At 52.9% G+C, this 24,836-nt stretch overlaps 1 protein-coding gene across 1 annotated transcript in view; it reads left to right on the top strand.

Annotated features, from left to right (window-relative positions):
- ADAMTS3 (ADAM metallopeptidase with thrombospondin type 1 motif 3) overlaps positions 1–24,836 on the top strand; it is a gene marked incomplete at its 5' end in the record, with an annotated part of 86,854 nt that overhangs the window by 24,501 nt on the left and 37,517 nt on the right. Inside the window, one exon of the mRNA XM_084266961.1 lies at positions 9,004–9,160. Coding sequence (XP_084123087.1) covers positions 9,004–9,160 — 157 coding nt within the window. The remainder of the gene's footprint in view (positions 1–9,003; positions 9,161–24,836) is intronic.

The following is a 24,836-nucleotide window of genomic DNA, read 5'->3' as shown; positions in this document are numbered from 1 at the left end:
CTAGGTATACAGATACAGGTTTTTTAGCCCCAGCAAGGGATGGACGTGCTCTGATGGGAGGGTGATACATGTGTACCCATGCTGGCTCAACACAGGGAGCTGCAGACTGTGCAGATGTGCTCCTGTTGGTCAGCTCCATTTAGGTCAGGCTGTACACTGACTCTTTTTGCATCACTGTGGTGTGGTGTGATGTGATCTCTCCTGTTCCCTGTGGGTGTCAGACAGTGGCTGCACAGGTCCCTGAGTCGCAGCTCTTCCAGCAAGGTGATGGCTTGCTGTGCAATCACAAGATGGTTTGGGTTGGAAAAGTCCTTTTAAGATCATCAAGTCCAGCTGTTAACCTAGCACTGGCTGCCAAGTCCACCACAAAAGCCTTTTTTTGTTCCTTTATCTCCATAAGCCTCTCAAAACTGTGATGCTCCCCAGCCTGTCCCTGTGCTGGGGTGTTTGGGTCCCTATCCCTGAGCGAGGGGTACATGCAGGGTGCTACTCCACTCGGGCTCCCCATCAACTTGTCCACCTGATCCTTGAGACCCCTTTACAGCAGAAGGAAGGCACCATCTGCATCCCATGAGGCAGTTTGTTCGGTTCTCCTTTCTCAGTCAGAAGATCTGTGCTTGGTGCACAGAAGAATTCTGGAGATGATGCTCCAGTTCATAGTCAGGAACTTGAAGAGCATCATTGTGGGTCAAACTCTGTAACTTCAGAAGTTTCTAGAATGTTTTTGAAGAAGAAAGCTGGAGAGTTGTCTGATCCTTGACAAAATATGGATCCCCTGTGGCCCGGGAAATGATCTCCACCCCGTGAGCTGAAGCCCGGAGCTACACTTGTAGGAGACTTCCCCTCAATTCCCTGCCTCTGTTTTGGGGGAGGCAGGGAAGGGAAATGTGCTGCAGGCAAAGCATCCTTCTTTGCTTCTCTTTTTCTCCCAATAAATCAAGCAGTGTTCCCTGTGGCTCCAGCGAGCTCGAAAAAAGCCAGCAGCAGGTAGCTGTGACGCAGGTTTTGCACAGTCACCGCGCCGAACACACCTTAAGCTAACAGAGAGGGTGAAAGCTAGCAGTGTTTTGGGGCTGAATCTGTGTTTTTAGACGAGGCAGCACCTCTTTTTTTTTTAATATATATATATATATATATAAAAGCATGTTTATATCGACTGCTTAAGAAGTTTAGACTGGAGGGCTGTCTCCAGAAACTGCCCCCCCTCCCCTTTCGCCGAGTCCCATATGTTTGTCTTGGCAGGGTGCGGTGTCTGCTGGGCTGGTGCCGGGATATTAAATTGAGGGAACACAGAGCTCTTGGTGCTTTTCAATAGGGCTTCTATTTAGGTAGTGGCAGGAGAGAGCTGTCAGCAACCTGTGATTGTCCAGCGGGAGAGAAGGGAGAGAAGGAAGCGGGGTGCAGGGAGAGCCCTTGGAAGCGCTTCCCAAGTTCATCCGTGGCACGGTGGGAAGACAGCCTGGCCTGGGAGGTACTGGTTTCACTGCTGAGGCCTTTCACTGCGGTTCTGGCTCAGGGGGTGGTGGTGGTAGGTGAAATGAATGATGGTGTTAGCCAAAACCACTCGGATCAGTGTGAGTGGCTTTCTTGTTTGAACTTGCCACATGTGGAGGACCTTCCATGAGATGTTCTTGTGAGCTGAGTGAGCAATTGGTGACCCCAAGTGAGAACAGATTCAGGTATCCCAATTCAGGCACCATACCCTTTCTGCATTTCGTTTTTAGGGTACAAGTGGTGTTTGATTCCTTTAGTGGCTGTGTTGGAACCCAGGGCACTGGGAGTCCTTCTTGGGTGCCCTTAGAAAACACTAGTGGAAGGTGAAGCCTTGGCCTATGCTTCTGCAGTATATAGCACCATAGGAGAAGGATGCTCGTCCTCTCCCAGGTCACACAAAGCCCTCTTCTGCCTCTGCCACGTGCTCTGGAGACTGGAAGGGAAAAATCCAAGCCGAGATTTGGAGACACCTCCAGAGGAGGGGACTAATTCCTTTGGGCTTTGCAAGCTTGGACAATATGTCACCACTGACTTGATCCTTTTATCTGGCTGGCTGGTGCGTGTATCCTGCTTCTCTGCCTCTCCTCAGGAACGAGCATGTCTGCGGGCTTGGTGGCCTACTCGGCTGCCCCGGCTTCCGAGCAGATGGCAGTTGCCCCAGGCATGGCAGGAGGGCTTGTACGTAGCGTTGAGTGACGGGCAGGAGCCTCAGAGGTCCTGTCTTGTGTCGCACGAAGCAAGGTAAGAGACCCCTCCTCCATCTTTAAGGACACTGGAGGAAGCCCTTTGTGAGCAGTCTGTTGTAGTGGTCGTACACACTGGTGGAAGGGTGACATGTGTCATTTCACAGACCTCAGTATGCACAGGCCTGACATGCCATGCCTGGGGAGTCATCATCCGCTTGCTTACACTCGGAGGACACTCACAGGCTCTGGACTCTTGCTGTACCCTTCCTTGCAGGCACACCTGATCATGGTGCTTGCCCACACCAGTTGTCATCATTGCACTTAGATCTTCCTCCCCTGAGCTCGTCCATGATCCTCTGGAGCATGGTCTCTCCCGTGGAGCAGGGGGCTGCCTCTGTCAGGCAGTTTTCCCCTTTCCCACTGGATTCCTAGCTGTCTGCACCGTGGACAGTGACTGTGCCACACTTGGACGTGTCCCCAGCCCACACGTGCTCTGGGGAGGGCTCCGACCTTCTCATCTCTGCTTCCCTCCTAGGTGTCATCCAGTGGCATCCCCCACTTTTGTCACCCCACATGTGCAGCTCTGTGCTGCTGAAGGGCCCCAGGTTGGAACTTGTCCTAGGGGGAAGGTGACTTTGGCCTCCTCACTTCCCAATACTTACTGCTGATGGTTTTCTTGCTCGTTCCTTACTACAGGCTGTTAGTGCAGCCCCACACCACACAGCCAGCCTCCTGCTGCTTGCTAATCTGCTGCTTGTACTACTGACAGCCTCCTCCATCGAGAGATGCATGTCAAACCTTGACATGATATTAAATTTCCATTCTATTAAGCCTTTAATCTCCCTGGTTTCCAATCTTCTGGTAAGGATGCGGGACATGCTGTTCCTGAATCACTCTGTGGGACAGAAGGACGTGTGTGTGTCCGAAGCCGGGCGGGAGGCGCCTGTAATACAAATGCAGACTCTTGTGCAGAGGGATGTAGCAAAGCTCTATCGATCACGCATCGCTCGTCGTGCTGCCTAATCAGTTGTCGGCTGGATGGCCGATTTAAGATCATGGAGTCCAACCATCCCTGTCCTGTGCTGACCCACAGCCCCGTGGGGCTGGGAGCAGCCATGTCTCAGCGCGCAGAGGTCTCAGTGTTGTATTTTGGTGGTGTCTGAAGCAGCCTTCCATCCTCAGTTCTCCCCCACTCTGAGCTGGCTTAAGAGAAGTCGCTGCTAATTAATGCCCAGAGTGTTAAAAAAACTATTTCTTTGTAGCACAAGGGCACTAAGGACAGTTTGAAAATGTGATTTGTATTATTACCTTCTCAGCAGTAGATGAGTTTTGTGTGAGAAGAGCGCAGGGTTTCAAAGCACAGATGCCAGCTGAGATACAGGGCTGTGAAGCTGACCACTCTGGGGCAGTGCAATGCTCGAACCATGCCAGTCAGCAGCTCTGATATTTGGGGTGCACCACATCTAGTCATCATGGGAGAGTAAGGAGGTAAAAAACAGACCTTGGGGTAGAGGTGGGCAGTGGAGACCAGCATTTACTGACCACCTTACATTGAGGTGGCAGCCGGGATCGGGGAACCCTCTGGTTTAATTTGTAAAGTAAATGTGCTTGTGACTTTAACAGTGCACATGCCAATTAGGCTGGTGGCAAGCCTTAGCCACACCGGGCTTGGGGATGGGCGTAGCGTGACCGCTGCCTGGCTGCTGCACCCCCCTCGCTGTCAGGTATCAGAGGGTGGCCTTTTCACAGCACTCCAGGGGGCTGGGTGGCTCGCCTGCATTGCAAACCGCCCCGAACCCGGGCGGCTGACTTCCTAAAATAGTCGTGCAAATCCCACCCATGACGTTTAGTCTCATTCGGAAAGGAAACGTGCCCGTGCTTGCCGGGCCCCCCAGCTCCACACTGCATGCTCTGAAGGAGCAGCTCTTTCCTCTCTCCCAGCTCACACCCCACACACATTCATACAGAGTCACGTTCTCCCTGGAGCGCTGTTGGGTTTGGCTCAGTCAGAGGTTCCTTGGTTTAACCTGCCCTCAGGGGTTGTTTCCTCAAGGCGTCACATTGTACCAGAGTCCCTTGTCTGAGCCTTTCTGCATTTGCAGAGTGGGGAAAAAAAAAAACCTCAGCTGCTTTTCCAGGCTTTGTCAGTGGGTTTCCCAGTAAGGATTGCCCCATGGGCTGTCCCCAGGGAGCGCTCCGCTGTGGGCTTCCTCATGCCAGCCTGGGTTTGGCTGTGCTCCCGGTGACCTTTTGGTGCCAACTGAGGCAGGACTTGCTCCTGCCCTGGTTTAATGGGCCGGAAAGGTTTTCCCTGGGTTTGCTAGGCATCCTTAGTTCTGCACAGGGGGCATGGAATGAGCTGCTGGAATGAAAAGTGTTCATTGTCAGGAGTTGCCTAGCGGCAGCTGTAAAGGTTTGGGCAGCGAGGGGGGTCTGCCCCATGTTGGCCCTCAGGGATATGGGGATTTGCTGGCCTTTAAAAAGAGAAGGTCTGTGGGCAAGCAGAGAAGTGAATCCACTTCCCCAGCCTCAGCCAGGGCTGTGAGGGGCTGCAGATGGGTGGGTTTTCCGGCTCCTTTTCGCCTTTGGCAGGTGTGTGTGTGCCCCTTCTCCCATCTGAAGAGGAACGGGGACAGTTGTGGATAGACTCAGTGGACGCACACAGGTTTCCAACCGCATCCTTCAGCTGGTGGAAATGTTGAATGTCCTTAATTTAAGAGGAAAAGCAGTAAAATTAATGGCATTCCAAGCTTTCAGACTCTTGCCTTCCTGTATTGCTCCATAAATGTGCTTTTGTGGAAAAAAACCCTTTCCACTACATACTTCTTTCTTGAAAGTCGCCCTGTCTCCAAGCGAGCCTTTCGAAGGACAAGCTCCACACACCTTGCTGTGCTGGGAGGAGAATCCTGGGTCGGTGGGGAAAGCTTACAGCCAGGATTTACTCCCAGAAGCATTACCTGCTTGTGGCCATCTTTCTCCATTCCTTTGGGAAATCTCAAGTTGCTTTTTGGGGGAGTTTTTTTAGGGGAAAAAAACCCATCAGAACGGGAAGCAAGCTGGATTCTGCATCCCTGCTTGCCTGTAGGCGCTTAAAATGGAGCACAGCTGTCCCTGGTGATTCTGAGTCTCCTCTCCTAATAAAAGGAGAAGAAATTCTGCCTTAGAAGAAATCGCCTGCTGCTGTTTACAGCGTGTGTTGTAAAACAATGCTGCAGTGATTTTACTTTTTAACTCTTCTGGTTTTAGCTTTTAGCTCCTGGAGTGAGTCTGGAGAAGGGCAGCCAGGCTGGGGAAGGGGCTGGAGGGCAAATGCTCTGAGGAGCAGCTGAGGGAGCTGGGGGTGTTGAGCCTGGAGAAGAGGAGGCTGAGGGGAGACCTTCTCCCCACCTCCACTGCCCTGCCAGGAGGGTGCAGAGAGGTGGGCGATGGTCTCTTCAGCCAGGGCACAGGAGATGGGACGAGGGGCAGTGGCCTCAAACTGCCCCAGGGCAGGGTCAGCTCAGCTGGGAGGGAAAAGTTCTTCCCTGGCAGAGTTGTGGGGCTGTGGCACAGGCTGCCCAGGAGGGGACTGAGTCCCCAGCCCTGGGTGTGTTTAACAGCCGGGGAGATGAGGTACTGAGAGATCTGGGTCAGCACAGGACAGGGACAGTTGGACTCCATGGGCTTAAAGGGCTTTTCCACCCTAGTGAGTCTGGTGTCAGGCAGAGCCTGATGGTGTTTGTGGTGCTCAGGGTGAAGCAAAGCAAGGGCAGGTATCTCAGAAGTGGGGGCAAATTAGTTATCCAGAAGCACATGTAACAGATTCAGCATCCACACAGGGGATAGAAGATCACAGCCATGGGTGAAGCCAAATAGAAAGCAGCTGAGATGTGGGGGAGGGATTTGTCCAGCATCACATTTGGCCAGTTGACCATGGAACCGGGATTGCCCCGTCTCCACTGTAATTCTTCAGGGCTGGGGGAACACTGTTCTTCCAGGAAACACCTCGCTGCACGTGGCGAGTGGTCCGTGCGCGTGGTTGTGCAGCGTGGATGTGAAATTCAAATCTCTGCGGCGCCCAGAGAGGTTGCAGGTCACACTGGTGTTCAGATCTGGGCTCTGGCACTGGGTTTGCAGGAGGATGTTTCTGTCCAGGAGCCTCGTGTCAGTGGGGACCAGCTGAAAGCCCTTCAGCTCCGTTTGCAAACTGTGTGGACAAATCCTGTCCCACTTGTTCAGGATGATGGGCAGGAACCCCTCTGCGCCAGTCAGTCCCACTGAAATCGGTGAAGTTAGCTGATACCATGGAGACCACACAGAGGCAGAGACAGACCTTATGTCTGTGTAAATCATCACCTGTAAAAGCTGGTTTAGGAGACACCAAAAAAATAGGTGGGTATGAGCTCCAGTGGGACCCAGTTAGGACCCAGCAGGGGAAAGGGACAGGGCCTGATCCTGGGAGTGATGCTGGCTGTCCAGGTGGTCATGGTGCTTGGCTGGGGCTGCTCTGCTCAGCCAGGTGTGTTTGCTGGGAAGGCTTATCCTGAATAACCCATGCCTGTTGTCCCAGCAGTCAGGCTTGGTGATTATTGGTGGGGTTTGGTGGTTATTGGTGGATTTTGGTGGTTATTGGTGGTTATTGGCATCATTTGGTTTCCCTTGCAAAGTGTGTGATGAGCTCAGGTAAAAGTGGGTGAAATGGGGCATTTGCTTTGGGCACCATTCTTGTTAATGAGTAATTAGACTCTTATAATCACAGCAGTTTTGTCCTATGTTAATACAGCTGGGCCATGGGAGCCTGGGAGGTTTTGGAGGCTTCTGAGGAGCAGACAATGAGTTGTGGCTTCAGGGGGGTGGAATGTGTTAGGTCTGCCCAAGGGTTTTATGGAGAGCTGTGAAAATGGAAACTGTGCCTGCTGCCTGGAGATTATTCTCCAGTTCCTCCCCCAGCCAGGCACACCCATCCTCAAAAACCTCAGTGTGGCTTTTTCTTTGTGGATTGAACAAGAAGGAAAAGCATACACATCAGAGCTGGGGAGCGAAGCCAAGCTGCTGGGCTGCTTTCACCTCACAGGCACCAGCTGCTCAGAGAACGGGGTATTTAGCCAGCAGTGTGCTCTTGCAGCTCGGAAGGCCAGTGGGATCCTGGGCTCCATCAGAAGAGGGTTGACCAGCAGGGACAGGGAGGGGATTGTCCCTCTCTGCTCTGCCCTGTGAGGCCCCAGCTGGAGTCCTGTGTCCAGAGCTGGGGCCCCCAGTGCAAGAGAGATGTGGGGCTGTTGGAGAGGGGGCAGAGGAGCCACGGAGATGCTCAGAGGGCTGGAGCAGCTCCCCTACGGAGAGAGGCTGAGGGAGCTGGGCTGGTTCAGCCTGGAGAAGAGAAGGCTGTGGGGGGACCTCACTGCAGCCTTCCCATCCCTCAAGGGAGCAGAGGTACAGGAGGGGAATCAGCTTGTTCAAGGGCAGAGACTGGCAGGACAAGGGGGCTGGAGTGAAGCTGGAGGAGGGAAGGGTTAGAGGAGATCTTAGGGGGAAGTTGTTTGCAGAGAGAGTGGTGAGGGGCTGGAAGGGGCTGCCCAGAGAGGGGGTGGGTGCCCCATATCTGAGGGGGTGTGTTCAAGGCCAGGTTGGCTGGGGCCCTGGGCGACCTTGTGTAGCTCCAGGCCTGGAGGTTGGTGTCCCTTGCCTGTGGCAGGGGGTCGGAGCTCTGTGATCCTTGGGATCCCTTCCAACCCCTGCCATTCTATGATTCCACATCCATTTCTTCCCTATGTGATGTCTTGCTTTCGCTGCCTGGGCTGGAAGAAGCTTGGTCTTGCTGCCCTTAGATATGAGCAGGATTTTAAGTGGCCGTTTCCTGGAGTGTGTTCCCAGATTTCCTTCACCTTACTCACCATGATTTATTTTATGAGTGCCAGGGAAGATATGTTTTCCTGTTGAGCCTAAGTCTCTCTACAGGAGTGATTTACTCTGGGAGTTTAATTGCAATTGCCCCAATGAATCTGCCTGGTGTGCAGAGCAGCTTGTACGGGTGGAAGATGTAAAGAGAAAGGGGCCTGAGGAATTGTCCATAGCCACATTGTTACAGGGAGGAGCAGCGGGTGTTCATCAAATTAGGCTTCTGCTGGTTGTGAAGAAGGAAAACAAGGGGTTCAGGACATGCATGGGTCAGGGTGCAGGGTGAGCACTCAGCGTGCCAGCTTTGGCTGCAGCATAGCTGTGTGTGGAACAGAAATGGTCAACTCCTACATGGCTGTGGTCATAGGAGTGTGTTTGAAGGCGTAACCAGAGAATCGTAGGGGTGGGAAGGGCCCTCCAGAGCCCATGAGGTCCAACCCCCTGCCAAAGCAGGGTCCCTAGGACAGGTCAGGGCTGGAATCTCTCCAGAGAAGGAGACTCTACACCCCCTGGGCAGCCTGTCCCAGGGCTCCCTCACCCTCACCAGGAAAAAGTTCTTCCCCACATTGGGGTGGAACTTCCCAGGCTCCAACTTGAGGCCATCGGCCCTTGTCCTGTCCCCACAGACCCTGACAAGAGGCTGCCCATGTACCCCTGGGTGCCACCCTTCAGCTGTTGATCCCCATTGATCAGATCCCCTCTCAGGCTGCTTCTCTCCAGGCTGAACAGCCCCAGCTCACTCAGCCTTTCCTCGCAGGGAAGATGCTCCAGGCCCTTCATCCCCTTCGCAGCCTCCGCTGGACTCTCTCCAGGAGACCCCTGGCTGTTTTGTCCCAGGGAGCCCAGCACTGGACACAACACTCCATGGTATTTGCTTTTCAGTCGTGGGGCCAGGTCTCTGTGCTCTCAAATGACATGTTGGCATGTTTTCTCTCTTCCTCTCCAGGCTGGAATGATAAGGACCGATAAGGATGAATACTTCATTGAGCCTTTGGAAAGAGGAAAGCAGATGGAAGAGGAAAAGGGAAGAGTCCACATGGTGTACAGGCGCTCAGCAGTAGTGCAGCATCCCGCTGAAGTGCTCCCCGATGTGCACACTGAAGGTATGGTATGCCCATGGTTTACAGACCTGCTCAGGGTGCCTCTAGCCTGCTGTAGCTTTTCAGTGACACTGTTTTGGCTGAGCTGTTTGAAAAGAAAGCGATTAAATGTTTGCTGAACACGCTGTCGGTCGTACCCACGGTATCTCTGCCAAGAGCAGCACGTGTCTGCGTTCATTCTGGACAGCAGAGCTGGGACACGAAGTGTTCTCATCACAAAGTGTTGTGAAACCCTTGTGTGTTCCTTCCCTGGCCTTAGGGCAGAGTTTATACTTTGTTTAGGTGGAAAAAAGCCTGAGCTCTACCTCAGTTGGGAAAATGTCCTGGGCCTTGAGATGTTAATAGAAATACTGATACGGTTGAATGTTCTGGGTGTTCGTTAAGGCTCGCCTGTCCATACAGCTTCTGCTTCAAGTTTGGGTCCCATTTCTTCCTGAGTATTAGCTAAATTGTGTTAAGGACTGATAAAGTTTTCCTATTACTACTGGTTGCAGCTGATGGAGTTTGAAGGCAGTTGTCTTGATGGGATACATTTTGACATACCCAAGGATTCCTCTCCATCTTGAGGACATTTATTCTGTAGTTTAATCCATTTGCTTGTATGTTTCCCCCCCTTCAACATCATACCAACCCTTACAAGCCAGCACACTGCATAGTGAAGGCTGAGGTTTCTGACAGCATGGGCTGAGGATGAAAGAACGCTCCGTTCCCCCTCAGCACCCTGCCTTTCCTTTTAGCATCTCTCAGCTTCTCAAATCCCTGTTTGTACGCTGTGTTCACATGGGTTTGGAACTCGAAAGGGCTTGAGAAGAACAAAAACAGCTACATGCAATGCACAGAACTAGAGCTGGATGGAAATAATAAACAGAGAGGAATTGAGCAGCCCCTCATTGCCAGTCCTCACAGGCTGGAGTGCTTCAGAGTCCCTGAAAAGGCAGGTGGGAACCAACAGCCATTTCAAATAGGGTCCTGTTTGAATCTTCATAGAATCACAGAATCCCAGACTGGTCTGGGTTGGAAGGGACCCCAAGGAGCACAGAGCTCCAACCCCCTGCCACAGGCAGGGACACCAACCTCCAGGCCTGGAGCTACACAAGGTTGCCCAGGGCCCCAGCCAACCTGGCCTTGAACACCCCCAGACACGAGGCACCCACCCCCTCTCTGGGCAGCCCCTTCCAGCCCCTCACCACTCTCTGAGTCTTTCAGAAGCTGAGCCCATGCTGCCGGCTGCGGGCTGGCACAGCAGTGCCAGCAGGCTCGGGCACTAGCAGCAGTCTGAAGCATGCAGGCTCCCCCACCCTCCTTGTCTCCAAACTTTGCTTCTGGTACCCCAACAAGGTCATTCAGCTCTAGCTCAGGCATCTCTGCTGGGTGACTGAGTGAAGGGTGCTGACTGACTCAGCGGTTGCGGCAGCAGGCTCGGCATGGACAGTGCTTTGCCAGCGAACGCTGGCAGACTCGGGGCACCATTAGACACAGCATCTGCTTGACAGCAGACCTTCTGGGTGTGCTCCAGTGAACACAGCACCTCCTCCCTCCACAAACTCCCTTTGTGCTCACAGCCTTACTTTGTAGGAGCTTTGGATCTGTGGAAGCCTCAGCACGTTTCAGGTAGCTGCGCCGTGGGGAAGGTTTGCAGGAGCATCAGTAGCTGATCATCCAGGGTTATCTAAATCACAGTTTGTAATGGATGAAGATCAGGGAGACAATAGCCAGCTAAATGATGAGTCCTACCTCAGAATCTTAGAGTGGCACTTGGGATTTGGGCACTCCTTTGAGGGTTTTAATGTCTTCAGCATCTTCCCGGGTTCTTCTGTCCAAGGGAGCACTGAGGGGCAGCACCCACCTTTTTGTAACGTAGTTGGAATGTCACATGTCTGTAGCTGATTTCTTGTTAAGATGTTGAGACCAAAAGGCATCTTTCTTGTAGGTGCTTTATTCCATCCTTTGGCATGGGGATCCATTCCTGTGCTGCTGGGTGTTGTTGTTTTAGTGTTTGTCTGGAAGAAACCTGTAACAGAGAACCAGAAGGGTAGAGGTGATACCTCGAGGGCATTCAGGGAGAGAGGAGCATCGTGAACACAACCAGAACTCAGTCAAACATGGGCAAAGGGAATGTGCTACACCTCAAGTGCTGGGTCCAGTTCTGGGCCCAGTTCTGGGACCCTCACTCCAAGAAGGACCTGGAGGTGCTGGAGCGTGTCCAGAGAAGGGCAACCAGGCTGGGGAAGGGGCTGGAGGGCAGATCCTCTGAGGAGCAGCTGAGGGAGCTGGGGGTGTTGAGCCTGGAGAAGAGGAGGCTGAGGGGAGACCTTCTCCCCACCTCCACTGCCCTGCCAGGAGGGTGTAGAGAGGTGGGCGATGGTCTCTTCAGCCCGGGGACAGGAGATGGGAGGAGGGGGAATGGGCTCAAGCTGCCCCAGGGCAGGGTCAGCTCAGCTGGGAGGGAAAAGTTCTTCCCTGGCAGAGTTGTGGGGCTGTGGCCCAGGCTGCCCAGGGAGGGGGCTGAGTCCCCAGCCCTGGGTGTGTTTAACAGCCGGGGAGATGAGGTACTGAGAGATCTGGGTCAGCACAGGACAGGGACGGTTGGACTCCGTGGGCTTAAAGGGCTTTTCCAACCTGTGGATTCTGTGAGCTCTGTTCCTGTAATATCATTCCTTCCTAAAAATGTGTATTTTGGGTAAAACCCTATCTAACATGAAAGAACAGCCCCTGAAGATTAGAAAACGTTGCCTGTGGTTTTTGGCTGTGTAATCAGGCCCTGTCCTGGTTTTACTCATCACTTGGGTCACTTGCTGCTCTGTAAGGTCATTTCCAACATCCGGCAAGCGGCGCTTGCGCGTCCGTATCTGTGCCCCTTGAGCTAAAGCAAACATGTAACTCTTATCCAAGTTTGTCTTTGCAGAAGGTTTTTAACCTCCTTTCGAGTGCACATGATAAACAGAAACATTCCTCTTGGCTGTTGCCTTGCCAAACAGCTTGATGTGCTGGACACACAGCTGCTCCTTCCAGCTCCTTTTCGGTTTGAAAGCAGCTGGAGAACTTCTCCATGTCCCACGTGTAGGGACGGTGGCCGATCCTGGCACAGGTAACACCACTGTGGCTGCAGAGGTTGCAGCTACGGTCGGTGTCTGGCACAGTCTCCTTAGAGGGCTTCTGAAATGCTTTAGATGAGTTTTCTTCTGGAGGGGGAGCTCCATCGCTCTTGAGGTTTAAGGCAAGTCTGAAGGTCTCCACTTGCCATAGCACTGTGAAAACTGGGAGTCCTTCCCATCTTTCCTACCCTTTAAAGACACAAGGTAGGTGAAGGCTGGTTCCTTCTCAGGTGCAGCAATGCCTTCTCTTTCAGGCACCTTTCATTAGCGTTGATTAGGTCCAGTTGCTGATGCTCCAAGTTGGGTGAAGCCTCATCTCTGCCGTGCTGTTGTCCCTGTGATAGGCAGTGGGAGGTAGCCTTGTTAGGTGCTTCCTCCTTGGCTCAGGTTAGGCACAACAAAGGAGTAAGTTACGTTGCCTTCATCCCGATGTCTTCAAAGTACTTTTTAAGACCCAGGTACAATGAAGGTTAAATCAAACTGCTGAAGCTCATAGGGCTTGGCAAAATGTTTGGCCCAAGTGATGGATCAACGTCGCAGCCCTTCCAACTAAATAAAGGGCAAGCGTTACTCGTGCTTGCAGGGAACCTCTGCTACTTTTGACAGTTTAAAGCTTTTCCCTGCCTTTGGGTGCAGGAAATAGGACTGGCTGTTGTGGGGTTGGCAGCAGTGGAGCAGTCTGCTGCATTTAGATGCATGGAAACCTTTCTCCATCCTGCCTGCCCCTGCTCCCTGCCCCACATGCCCAGGCTGGAGGTAGAAATACAGAGTACAGTCTGCTGGCACTTTACAGGTCCATCCATGTATCTGGCTGATGTAGACAGGAATCCAGGTGACAGATGACTCAAGAAAGAGGACATTAAGATTAAAAAGTACTTCAAGTTGCCGTTGTTAGTGAAGCTAGTATGAAAACTGGGAAGCCTTGTGTAAACGCAACGGAATAGGACATGCTGCGTTGTGTCCTTGCTATGAGAAGCTGGTTTTGTAAGGTACTGTTGGGGTGAAAGCTTCTGGCTCTACAGAAGGAGGTTTTGGTCTGACAGGACAGCAGGTTTTCCTGTGGAATTTGGGAACATTTGGGAATTTGTTGGAGGTTTTTCAAACAGTTGGGCAGAATTGGCAGTGGAGTTTGATAGAACCTGAGGGTTGCAGCAGCCTCTGGCCATCCATTAATGCAGCAGCATAAGGGCAGAGCTCCTGGTGTGAGCTGTGGTGTGTGTCCATGTTGAATCCACCAAATGGTTGTTGTTAGACTGAAATGAGTGAGCTGCTCACAGAGTAACCCTGTTGTGAAGAGTTACTCCTTGAGCATCACCTGGGGCCGGTGCTGCATGGTTAAGGCTGCTGATGCGAAGCTGGTTCTGAAAACCTTTGAGGTCTTCGTGGTACTGTAGGAGCCATATGAAAAGCTCTGGGACTTGATACCCCTGATAACACAGGGAGTGGCCATTTGCAGGGTATCAGCAAGCATGTGCTGAGCCACAGCATCTGAGTGCTCCTGAGGGACACTCATCTGGGGAGTGGAGGCTGCTGGGCAAGTGTTACAGACTCACAGGGGTTCAAAGGGCCCTCCAGAACCCACGGGGTCCAAGCCCCTGCCAAAGCAGGGTCCCTAGGACAGGTCAGGGCTGGAATCTCTCCAGAGAAGGAGACTCCACACCCCCTGGGCAACCTGGCCCAGGCCTCCCTCACCAGGAAAAAGTTCTTCCCCAGATTGGGGCAGAACTTCCTGGGCTCCAACTTGAGGCCATCAGCCCTTGTCCTGTCCCCACAGACCCTGACAAGAGGCTGCCCATGTCCCCCTGTGTGCCACCCTTCAGCTATTGATCCCCATTGATCAGATCCCCTCTCAGGCTGCTTCTCTCCAGGCTGAACAGCCCCAGCTCACTCAGCCTTTCCTCGCAGGGGAGATGCTCCAGGCCCTTCATCCCCTTCGTAGCCTCCGCTGGACTCTCTCCAGGAGACCCCTGGCTGTTTTGTCCCAGGGAGCCCAGAACTGGACACAACATTCCAGGTGGGGCCTGACCAGGGCAGAGCAGAGGGGGAGGATCCCCTCTTTTGATGTGGAGCCCACGCTCATTTTGATGCCCCCAGGATCCCATTGAGTGTTGGTGCCCCATAAGAAGGGGGTAGCCTGGCTGCTGAGGCTTTTTGTTGTAAAGACACTGAAAGGTTGTTGTGAACCATCTGGGTTGAGCATCTGGTTCAGCACAGTCTGGGAATCCTGTCACAGGGCAGGATGGCCTCTGGAGTTCTTCATCCACATGTGATTGTCTCCCAATGGCTTTTTCCTATCGAGTTGCCCCGGGATGACTTTTCCCAAGCTCAACTTCCCCAGCAATTTCAGTCTCCATCCTGAAGACACGGAACAGCTGTGCTTCTCATTGTGGTTGAGCACTGCAGGTTCTCCACTCATGTGAGGAGCGGTATTCCCTGATAACAGCTGTTAGAGGGGAAGTGCTTTTCCTTAAGGGCAGTAAGAGACAGGGATCAAAAATCGATGTTGGGGTGCGGGTGCTGGGGCACCAAGAGTGAAGGGGTGATGTGGATGGAGCTGAACAAAGCTAGAAGAATGTCTTAGGCTGTTGTGTTAAAAGAGCTTTTAAGTATTTAAGTTGTCAGCAACAAAACCAGCTTTTCCCTTGGGACCAGAAAGAAATGCTCCCCAGGCAAGGCTGGGCTGAAGGGGTTTGCAAGGATACTGATGATATCATTCTGCCTGGATGGGATGAAAAGAACCTGGTCTCCTTTGTTAATGAGCTAACAAACATCAGGAGATGTATGGTCATTAACCTTATGCCTTGAAAGCCTTCAGCAACCAGCAGAAGCAGGCACAGAAGTGTGGATTCAGAACCAGGAGGTTCTCTTTGGACATTCGGCCAGGTCAGGCTCTGGAGTGTGGTGAAATTAAATCCAAACTGTGTTCCTCAGGAATGGGAAAGGCTGAGCCAAGTCTCCAGTCGGTGAGAACCCGGCCAAGGCAGGGTTTGGGTCGTACTCTGCTAGAGCAGATCACAGCATCACAGAGCTGTAGGGGTTGGAAGGGACCTCCAGACCCCATCAGGTCCAACCCCCTGCCCAAGCAGGGTCCCTAGGACAGGCCAGGGCTGGAATCTCTCCAGAGAAGGAGACTCCACACCCCCTGGGCAGCCTGGCCCAGGGCTCCCTCACCCTCACCGGGAAGAAGTTCTTCCCCAGATCAGGGTGGAACTTCCTGGGCTCCAAAAGCTCACCCAGAGTTGGATTTATCTTTCCTCCCATTCCTTCATTGGTTATTTCTTTCCATGCTCCTTCTTTTCATGTGGCATAACAAGGACGCCCAGCCCTACGCCTGGTTGTTACACCGCACAGTAAGGTACTCAGGGTTTTCTCCTCATCTCCCCCTTCATTCCCATGGTGGTATTTCAGTGTTTGTTTTAAGGACGACCTCTTCACCCCGAGGGCACTGGAGATTAAAGCAGTTGTGTAATTACTTCCGAGCAATGGGAAACAAGGAGCAGGAGCCTTTATCTTCCCCCTTCCTTTCAGGATTTTCATTTTCCCTAAAGACCCAGAGTGTTTGTGTGGCCGATGGGGTTGCCATGGCGCTGGGCTCCAGTGTCTTTGTCCCAGGTGGGAAACATGTAGGAGGAAGAAATGATTTGGGAATTGTTCCTGGTTGCCTGGGAATGAAACCCTGGGCTAGAAGGTAGAGGAATAGGAAGACTATTACCCGCTCTGGAGAGCTCCCTCCGCACTTCCCAGGGCACATTAGGGTTCCTTAGAGACGTAGTCATGCCAGGAGGTGCCTGAACTCTCTCAGCAGCTTTTCTCATGACCTGTGTTCAGATGGAGGGTGCTGCATGGGGCACCAGGAATGGCGGGACGGGTGGGACTCATTTCCATGGAGACCCTATGCTGGGCGCTGTGACATCCTGTCAGGATAAGGCAGTCCTCCATGCCTTGCTTTGGTGGCAGCAGCCTGTGTGTGTACTCCCCTAAAGACATCCCACCTCTTCATCCACAGCTGCCAGAGCTTTGGCTTTTAAATCAGCCACCTTCTGTAAAATTGGGGGTTAATAGAGTTTGTTGGGGTTCCTGACTGAGTGAGGGCTTGCAGGGCTGGGGGGGTCTGTTTTGTTTCAGGTAGCAGTTTGCTTAATCAAGCATGTCCAGAGAAGGGCAACCAGGCTGGGGAAGGGGCTGGAGGGCAAATCCTCTGAGGAGCAGCTGAGGGAGCTGGGGGTGTTGAGCCTGGAGAAGAGGAGGCTGAGGGGAGACCTTCTCCCCACCTCCACTGCCCTGCCAGGAGGGTGCAGAGAGGTGGGCGATGGTCTCTTCAGCCAGGGAACAGAAGATGGGAGGAGGGGGAATGGCCTCAAGCTGCCCCAGGGCAGGGTCAGCTCAGCTGGGAGGGAAAAGTTCTTCCCTGGCAGAGTTGTGGGGCTGTGGCACAGGCTGCCCAGGGAGGGGGCTGAGTCCCCAGCCCTGGGTGTGTTTAACAGCCGGGGAGATGAGGTACTGAGAGATCTGGGTCAGCACAGGACAGGGATGGTTGGACTCCAGGAGCTTAAAGGGCTTTTCCAACCTGGTGATGCTGTGATTCTTTCTGTGAAAGGTAGTCAGCAAAGGGCTTCTCCAGCGGGAGCAGCACGGCGTGGCACAGAGGAAAGGGACATTTGGGCGTGGGTGTATTTACAGGGCATGGGAAAAAAGAGAAGGGATGAAGGAGAAGTGGGAGGACAAGTAATGAGAAAGCGATGGAGCTGTGGCAGTGGTAGCAGATGAGTAATATCTTTGAGTGCAGTGGAATTACAGCCCTCTCTGAGGGCTGGTGTGTCTGCACTGGAGACAGAGGTGTGCTGTCAGCTTGGTTAGGCACAACCTGAACTAGATTTACCCTCCCATGCTCACGTATCGGTATCTGTCAGTATTGCTGTGGAATCAACCAATTCCCCCACAATACAACCAGGGAGCGGGTGCTGTAATGTGTACTGTGGGGTGGTGCAGAGCCAGCGCTGTGTTGGTCTCAAACCAAATGCACACTGGTGACCATGGCCCGGGCCACGTCCCCTCCCTGTGCTGAGGACCAGCCCGTGGTTGGGCTTAGATCCCTTTCTGTGCCCTCAGAGTTCATGGCTGGCCTTGGCTCGCTCCTTCTCGAGTGGAGCTTGGGATTCATGTTGTGTTTTAACAGTGTCTTTGGTTAGTAGTTCCTGTCTCTCCTCTTCTTTTCATGATCCCTGTCACCAGCGACGTACAGGGAGCCTAGACAGCTGGGATGGAGCTGACTTTGCAAAGTGGTTTTCCTCCCAGTTCAAGTCAACCCTGTGTCATGTATTTAGAATCATAGAATGGAATCAATAGAACGGTTTTGGTTGGAAAAGACCTTCAAGATCATTGAGTCCCCCCATCTGTCCAGCCCTACCAGGCCCAACACCAGACCATGTCCCCAAGTACAACATCTGATCCTCTTTTAACCCCCCCAGGGATGGTGCCTCACCCCCCTCCCTGGGCAGCCTGGGCCAGGATCTGACAGCCCTTCCATACAGACATTTCTCCTGATGTCCAACCCAACCTTCCCCTGGTGCAGCTTTGGGCTGTTTCCACCAATGTGCTGGGTGGTTGTTCAGCGACTGGTTGCCAGAGCCCCATGGTGAACAAGCTCATGACATTTGCTTTTAAGAAAGAAACTAGAGCAGGAATGGATCACCAGGAGCTAGAAAGTGACTGCTGCAGCCTGTGTGTGCCGGGGAGGTTGTGCTTCCCTCCCGCCGATGGGAGCAGGGACATCCAGCTGTTTAAGTCGTCTTTGACTCCTGGCAATAACAAAGGAAAATTGTTCTTAAATAAAACCAAGGAGAAAGGGCTTGGATCCAGCCACAGGCATCCAATGCCAGAGTAGTAAAACACACCAAAATCTGTATGAAGGGAAAATTGCACCAAAAAATGGAGAATGATTGGTACATAGAGCTCCCTGCCATGCCAGGGCTTCTGCAGCCCCCAGTAAAACCACTCTATGCCCCCCAGTTACACTGGGGGATGATAATGTTCAACAAATAGTGGTGATAACAGACAGCAGAGGTCTTGGAATAGTCTCTGGGCAGCTGTGTCTGCGTGAAGGGAGCCTGTTCCACTGACAGATGATAGTCTTGAAGTGCTCTCCAAAGAGGTGATGGCACGCCAAGGTAAGGACCAGCCCATTCAGTGTCCTGTGTAACGGTGGTGTGTCTGAGGAGCATCACTGGACTCTGACAGATAAGGGGATGTTAAACCCTGCACATGGCATGTCCATTGTGGCAGATGTGCTGTGTCTTCTTTGCCCCTGTACTGGGCACTGGTGAGGCTGCACCTTGAGTGCTGAGTCCAGTTCTGGGCCCCTCACTCCAAGAAGGACCTGGAGGTGCTGGAGCGTGTCCAGAGAAGGGCAACCAGGCTGGGGAAGGGGCTGGAGGGCAAATCCTCTGAGGAGCAGCTGAGGGAGCTGGGGGTGTTGAGCCTGGAGAAGAGGAGGCTGAGGGGAGACCTTCTCCCCACCTCCACTGCCCTGCCAGGAGGGTGCAGAGAGGTGGACGATGGTCTCTTCAACCAGGGGACAGGAGAGGGGACGAGGGGAAATGGGCTCAAGCTGCCCCAGGGCAGGGTCAGCTCAGCTGGGAGGGAAAAGTGCTTCCCTGGCAGAGCTGTGGGGCTGTGGCACAGGCTGCCCAGGGAGGGGGCTGAGTCCCCAGCCCTGGGTGTGTTTAACAGCCGGGGAGATGAGGTACTGAGAGATGTGGGTCAGCACAGGACAGGGACGGTTGGACTCCCTGGGCTTAAAGGGCTTTTCCAACCTGGTGAGTCTGGGATTCTGTGATTCTCCCTCGCTGTCGGTTGGTGGGACATGTCAGCTCTGAGTAGCCACCTCCCTGGAGATGGTGCTTTCCAGAGCAGGCTGATTCCCAAGGCGAGACCCATAGTGTCAGCTGAACATTCAGGGAGAGGTGGGAGGCGAGGAGGAGCTTCGAAAGGATAATGCTAATGTAGGTAAACAAACAGTACCTGAAGTGCTGGGCAGCCTGGGAGCGTGGTAGCAGATGTGTAGCAGCTCATGTTTACCACTGTATTCAACAAGAAGGATGCACAGGAGATGGTTAGAAATGCCCTGAAGTCATCTGGGAGAGGTAGTGACTGGAGCAGAGTGGTGGTACCCAGCAGTGGGATGGTTCCTGCTGCGGGCTCCAGCAGCCACCGGCCCTGCCCCAGCCCCTCTGGCTCAGGGCAGAGGAAAAGGCACTAATCAGAATCAGGAGAGCTGCCTTATTGAGATTAAGGGATGCCAGGTGGAGGTCAGGAACACCAGGAAGTTAATCCTCCCCCAGCTTGAGGGGGCTGATGGTTGCTTATGGGTTGTACATGCACATTGTGCAAGTGGAGCACTGGAGCGGGACACTGGAATGGGACATTGGAACGGGACACTGGAATGGGATACTAGGAAAGCACCCAGAGACTCACAGTAAGAAACAAAGACTTTCTTAGCAGTCTCTCTTAATTGACTCTCTTAACCTGTGTCTTTGGTGGGAAAGTGAATTACAGGGTCACAGTTTGTACCATAACACAAAATGGTCATTTTCATACCCTGTGGCCGTTGCTGGATTTTCTTCCCCTGAATTTTACATGGTTTTGGCATTTTTCCCACGTTGTGAGACATCTGGTTCTGATGGTTTGGCTGCTGGGTGTATTTTTAGTAAGACTGCAGAAGTGCAGAAACAGGTAAGAACCCAAACTGAGGGGGAGCTGGATAGCTTAATTCACAGGATCACAGATTCACCAGGGTGGAAAAGCCCTTTAAGCCCATCGAGTCCAACTGTCCCTGTCCTGTGCTGACCCAGATCTCTCAGTACCTCATCTAATTTGGTTTATATTGTTGAAAATTCCTGGGTATGGTGTGGTCCTCCCTGGCTTATGATAGAGAAGAAGGAAAATTGATCTTGTGTACGTGGAGTGAGCAATGTGGATGATCGTGGGTGGTACAGGCTCTTGGTGGTGCGTGTCCCCTGCAAGGGTCACAGAATCACAGGGGTTGGAAGGGACCTCTAGAGCCCATTGGGTCCATCCCCCTGCCAAAGCAGGGTCCCTAGGACAGGTCACACAGGTCGGCATCCAGACGGGGCTGGAATCTCTCCAGAGAAGGAGACTTCACACCCCCTGGGCAGCCTGTCCCAGGGCTCCCTCACCCTTACTGAGAGGGTCCCGTGGGGTTTCCACACAAAGACCCTTGCAGGGCTCCTGTATTGCACTGAGACATCCCAAGAGTTCCCCACATGCTTCTGTTGGTCCAGCGAAAGTGCTGTACAGATGGTCAGCAAGAGTCAACTTCTTTGCCTTAGGTGGGACAAGGTGGAGCAGGTGGAGCTGGTAGGAACCCCCATGGAAATGACTAATGTGAGAACATCATCCTCGTGGTAAACTCTGCTTCCAAAGGGCTGAGCTTCCTCAGAGCCCTTTCTGGGTTAGAGCAGCACGTAAATCCTTCCTTCCCAATCGCAGTAGTAAGGCACCGCATTGTAACAGCCTGACCCAGCTGTTGTTTGCTCTGAAAACAGCAGGGGTTTTATGCCAAAACGCCTTGCCTAATAATTCTTTGGAGCATTCTAAATAAGATGGCCAAGATGGTTGGGATTCTGGAGGTTATTAAAAGCCACACGAGTCTGAGTCTGCAGTTTGGGCTGAGGTGCTCTCAAAGGGCAGCTGGCTGCTCCCACCATGGTGACAGGGAGAGCCTGACCTTGGGGAAACCTGGGTGTAGCAGCTGCTGAGTGTCCTGTGGTTTGGGAAGAAAACCCAGGGAGGGATGAAGAGCTCTGATGGCTCCTACCTTCAGGAGTAGCCAAGGAAAGCTTTTTGTTGGTGTGTCTTCCCTTGTGGGATGATTGGCAGCACCTTTTCTGAAGCATTCCCTGGAAAAGTCTGAGGATGTGTGTGTGTGGAGGAGAGGTGTGAGTAACAGCCCGGTGCCTCCCTGCTCCCTCCTTTGGAGTCATAACGTTCTGCTTGGAGCAAGCAGGAGAGGTTGGGAGTGACGTGCCATCGTGCCAGAGAGCAGAGTGTTAAGTGACACCTGAGATTCAAAGTGCAAAGTCCTGCCCTTGGGTTGGGACAGTCCTGGCTGCCAGCACAGGCTGAGGTGATGTGAGGGAGAGCAGCCCTGCAGGAAAGGGCTTGGGGACATGAGCCACCAATGCACATCTGCAGCCCAGGAGCCCAACCCCATCCTGGGCTGCATCCCCAGAAGCGTGGCCAGCAGATGCAGAGAGGGGATTCTGCCCCTCTGCTTTGCTATGGGGAGACCTCACCTGCAGTGCTGGATCCAGCTCTGGAGCCCTCAGCACAAGAAGGAATATCTCCAGAGAAGGAGATACCTGCTTTAGGCTCCTGTTCCTGCTCACTGAAGGTCAGCTTGCCACATTTCTGGGAAGTTCCACTGGTTCCTCCAGAGCAAGAGCAGTTTGAAGCATTTCTGATGCTTGAATTTGACCTGTGGCAAGAGCTGGTTTGACATCCCTGAAAATACCTTCGAGTGGCAGGGGAATTGGTTATGCTCTGCAACTTATGAATGAAAACCGGTGGCTGTCAGGGCAGATTATGTAACCAGCAGCATCATGGATTTGGGGGGTTTCTGGCAAAAGCCCTGCATTTCTTTTTTAAGGTCTGTGGCAGTGGCAGAATCCCAGTTCACAAAATAACCTGTTACTTCTATGGTTTGAAACACTCAGCTTCACTCATTGTCTTAAACCCTACCAGCCCTCAGACCTGCTCCCCACCCCACAGCGGGGGCTCAGCTCAGGCTCCCCCTAGCCAGCTGAGTGTTCCTTTTAGTGAATTATTGGAGACATTTGGGTCTGCACTCTGGTATTTCAACGGTATTTCTCAACTTGCTTTCACTGGGCTGACCCATGATTTATTTCAAGTCCCTTTTCTTAATCAGCTTGCAGAGTTCTCCCTGCCAAGAATAACTAACGATGTATTTTCACTGCTTCCAGCGCTTGGAAGGGTCCGAGTGTCTGATGCCCAGAACACTTGATGGAGAAGGAAAAAAAGACACCTTCCTTTAGTTAAGGGTTGGGAGGTGAGATAAGTCAATTAAAAGGATCTGCTGTTTGAGCGAGGAGCGGTTCAGTTCACCTAATGCCGTGCGACATTCCGGAGGCTGATTAACCGCAGACTTAATTGGACAAAGGCTGATGGAGTTCTGGCCTCTGTGGATCTGCTGCGTTGGCTTTTTTCTGTCAAACAGGCTTTTTTAGGCTCTCTGGCCAGACAGGCTCAGTGCTCAGCGTTGTTTTTTCACATCTGAAGTTTGTCAGGCTGCTTGGAAAAATAGGACAATGAAAGACATCTGGGCATCCCATCCACTCTCTGTGTGGAAACATCTGCATGGGTATTAGGAACCTCTTAGTAGCCCTGTGGTGAGCAGATGCTCTCTCTTTCCGTCTCCAGGCTAATTTATAATTACTAGTAGTGAAAGAAATGCAACAGGCTCTAAAACCCAGCTATTCTTGACCAGGCATTTTAATAACCGCATGCTTAGGGTGCTGTAAGTTTTGTTCCTGTGTAAAGAACACTAAATGATGACTAAGTGATTCTGTGTGACTCTGAACCTGTGGGGTGGGGAAGCAATGGAGAAAAGCCAGCTGTGTCTCCTTGGGGTTACTCCTTGTCTGTAGGGTTTAAGAAGTGAAGAGCAGGTTGATTTGCAGCTGTTGGTCAGATGTAATGCTCCTTGGAAACCTGAGTGCTGGGCCTCAAACTGCCCTTCCTCTGTTTTTAAAGCCTAAAGAAATCAGTGGTAATGGAGAAAAATCCCTGCTCTGCCTTTCACAGAATCACAGTGTCATAGGGGTGGGAAGGGCCCTCCAGAGCCCATCGAGTCCAACCCCCTGCCAAAGCAGTCCCTAGGACAGGTCACACAGGTCGGTGTCCAGACAGGGCTGGAATCTCTCCAGAGAAGGAGGCTCAACAACCTTCCCTCGCTCCGTACGGGAGAGCTGTTGACTTATGGCAGCTACAGGTTGTTTGTGGTTACCTGATGCAGGTTGGCTCGAGCTGTGGCACGGGCTCCACATGCTGCAACCTGGAGTGACAGGAGCTCTTGGGTTTGGTGATGGGTCTGTGACAGCAGCTGGGAGCCGACATAAGGGATGACATAAGGGGGCCTTCTGCCTCTGTTTGCACCATAGGTCAGAGAGCTGTGAAGTTTTACCCCGTTGGTGTAAATCACAGGGACCTTTGGGCCCTCGTGTCCCTTGTGTCACCAGAGCATCCTGCACCAGTCACCGTCGATGCCATCAGCTCCTTGCCTGTGGTCAGACTGGAGCGGCCAGCACAGGTGGGACTGGAGCAGCTACTGCCCACTCTGGGATTCAGTGGTCCTGGGTGCCTGCTGCTGTGTCAGGGGGGTGAGAGAGAGCAGGAGAAGTGGGATTTTACCCAGTGACCTGTCTATAGATGTAAAAATGAAGAGCACCTGCTGGGTGACTGGGAGGTCTGGTGGCCTCAGCAGTGCTGAGGGTTCAGGGGCATTCTCCTTGGGCCAGAAGTGTTTGCCTCTTCCTCCAGAGATGCCTCTTCCTCCAGAGATGGGGCTGACCTTTCCTTTCCTCTTTCTACACACGGTAAGTGAAGGAGTCTCCTGACCTCTTTTGAACTGCTGCTAAGGTAAATGACAGGGCTGTGGTGCTGGGGAAACTGAGGCAGAAGCTCCCCAGAGGGACAGAGGGCTGGGTGGCTGGAAAGAGAGGCAGCTGTTTTACTGGGCCGATTGCTCCCTCCACAAGGAAAAGGCTTCTCTACTTGCCCCCTTAGCAAGTCTGTCCTCTTCTTGGGCTCTTGCATGTCTTAACAAAGGAAACTCCACTCTCCTCTTCCCTTGGAAGAGCAGAGTTGGACAGCAGGAGCTGCCATGAAGCCTTGTAGTCCCTGGGGACAGATTAAGCTGCTCTCAGCACTTTCTCTGAGAGTTTCTTGGGGATGAGTGTAACATTTACAGCTTTGGGGGGAGGGATTTTCCAAGACATAGCAAATCCCTGCCCCACCTAGAAGTGGGTAAGCTGATGCCAGGGTTAGGAAGAGACAGCCAGAGGCTGAGCTTAAAGCCAATGGCAGGACAAGGGGGATGGAGTGAAGCTGGAGGAGGGAAGGGTTAGAGGAGATCTTAGGGGAAAGTTCTTTGCAGAGAGAGTGGTGAGGGGCTGGAAGGGGCTGCCCAGAGAGGGGGTGGGTGCCCCGTGTCTGGGGGTGTTCAAGGCCAGGTTGGCTGGGGCCCTGGGCAACCTTGTGTAGCTCCAGGCCTGGAGGTTGGTGTCCCTGCCTGTGGCAGGGGTTTGGAGCTCTGTGCTCCTTGGGGTCCCTCCCAACCCAGACCAGTCTGGGATTCTGTGATTCTATGATTCTAATCTTCCCCATCCCGAGCCCCTCCTCTGTCAGCTGCCATGGCAAGACCTCACTTGGGGATTTATTACCTGCTTTTCACTTCCAAAGCAGAGTGATCACTTTGCTCCAGTTGGGTCAGCAAAGCCTTTTGCTGTCCCACTTCCTCAGGCTCGTGCAGCTGGGCGCGTTGCGGC

The sequence above is a fragment of the Gallinula chloropus genome (genome assembly GCF_964237585.1).
Source record: "Gallinula chloropus genome assembly, chromosome: 7".
Taxonomy (NCBI): Eukaryota; Metazoa; Chordata; class Aves; order Gruiformes; family Rallidae; genus Gallinula; species Gallinula chloropus.
The sequence above is the reverse complement of the archived record's forward strand: the minus strand, read 5'-3'. Positions and strand labels throughout refer to the sequence as shown.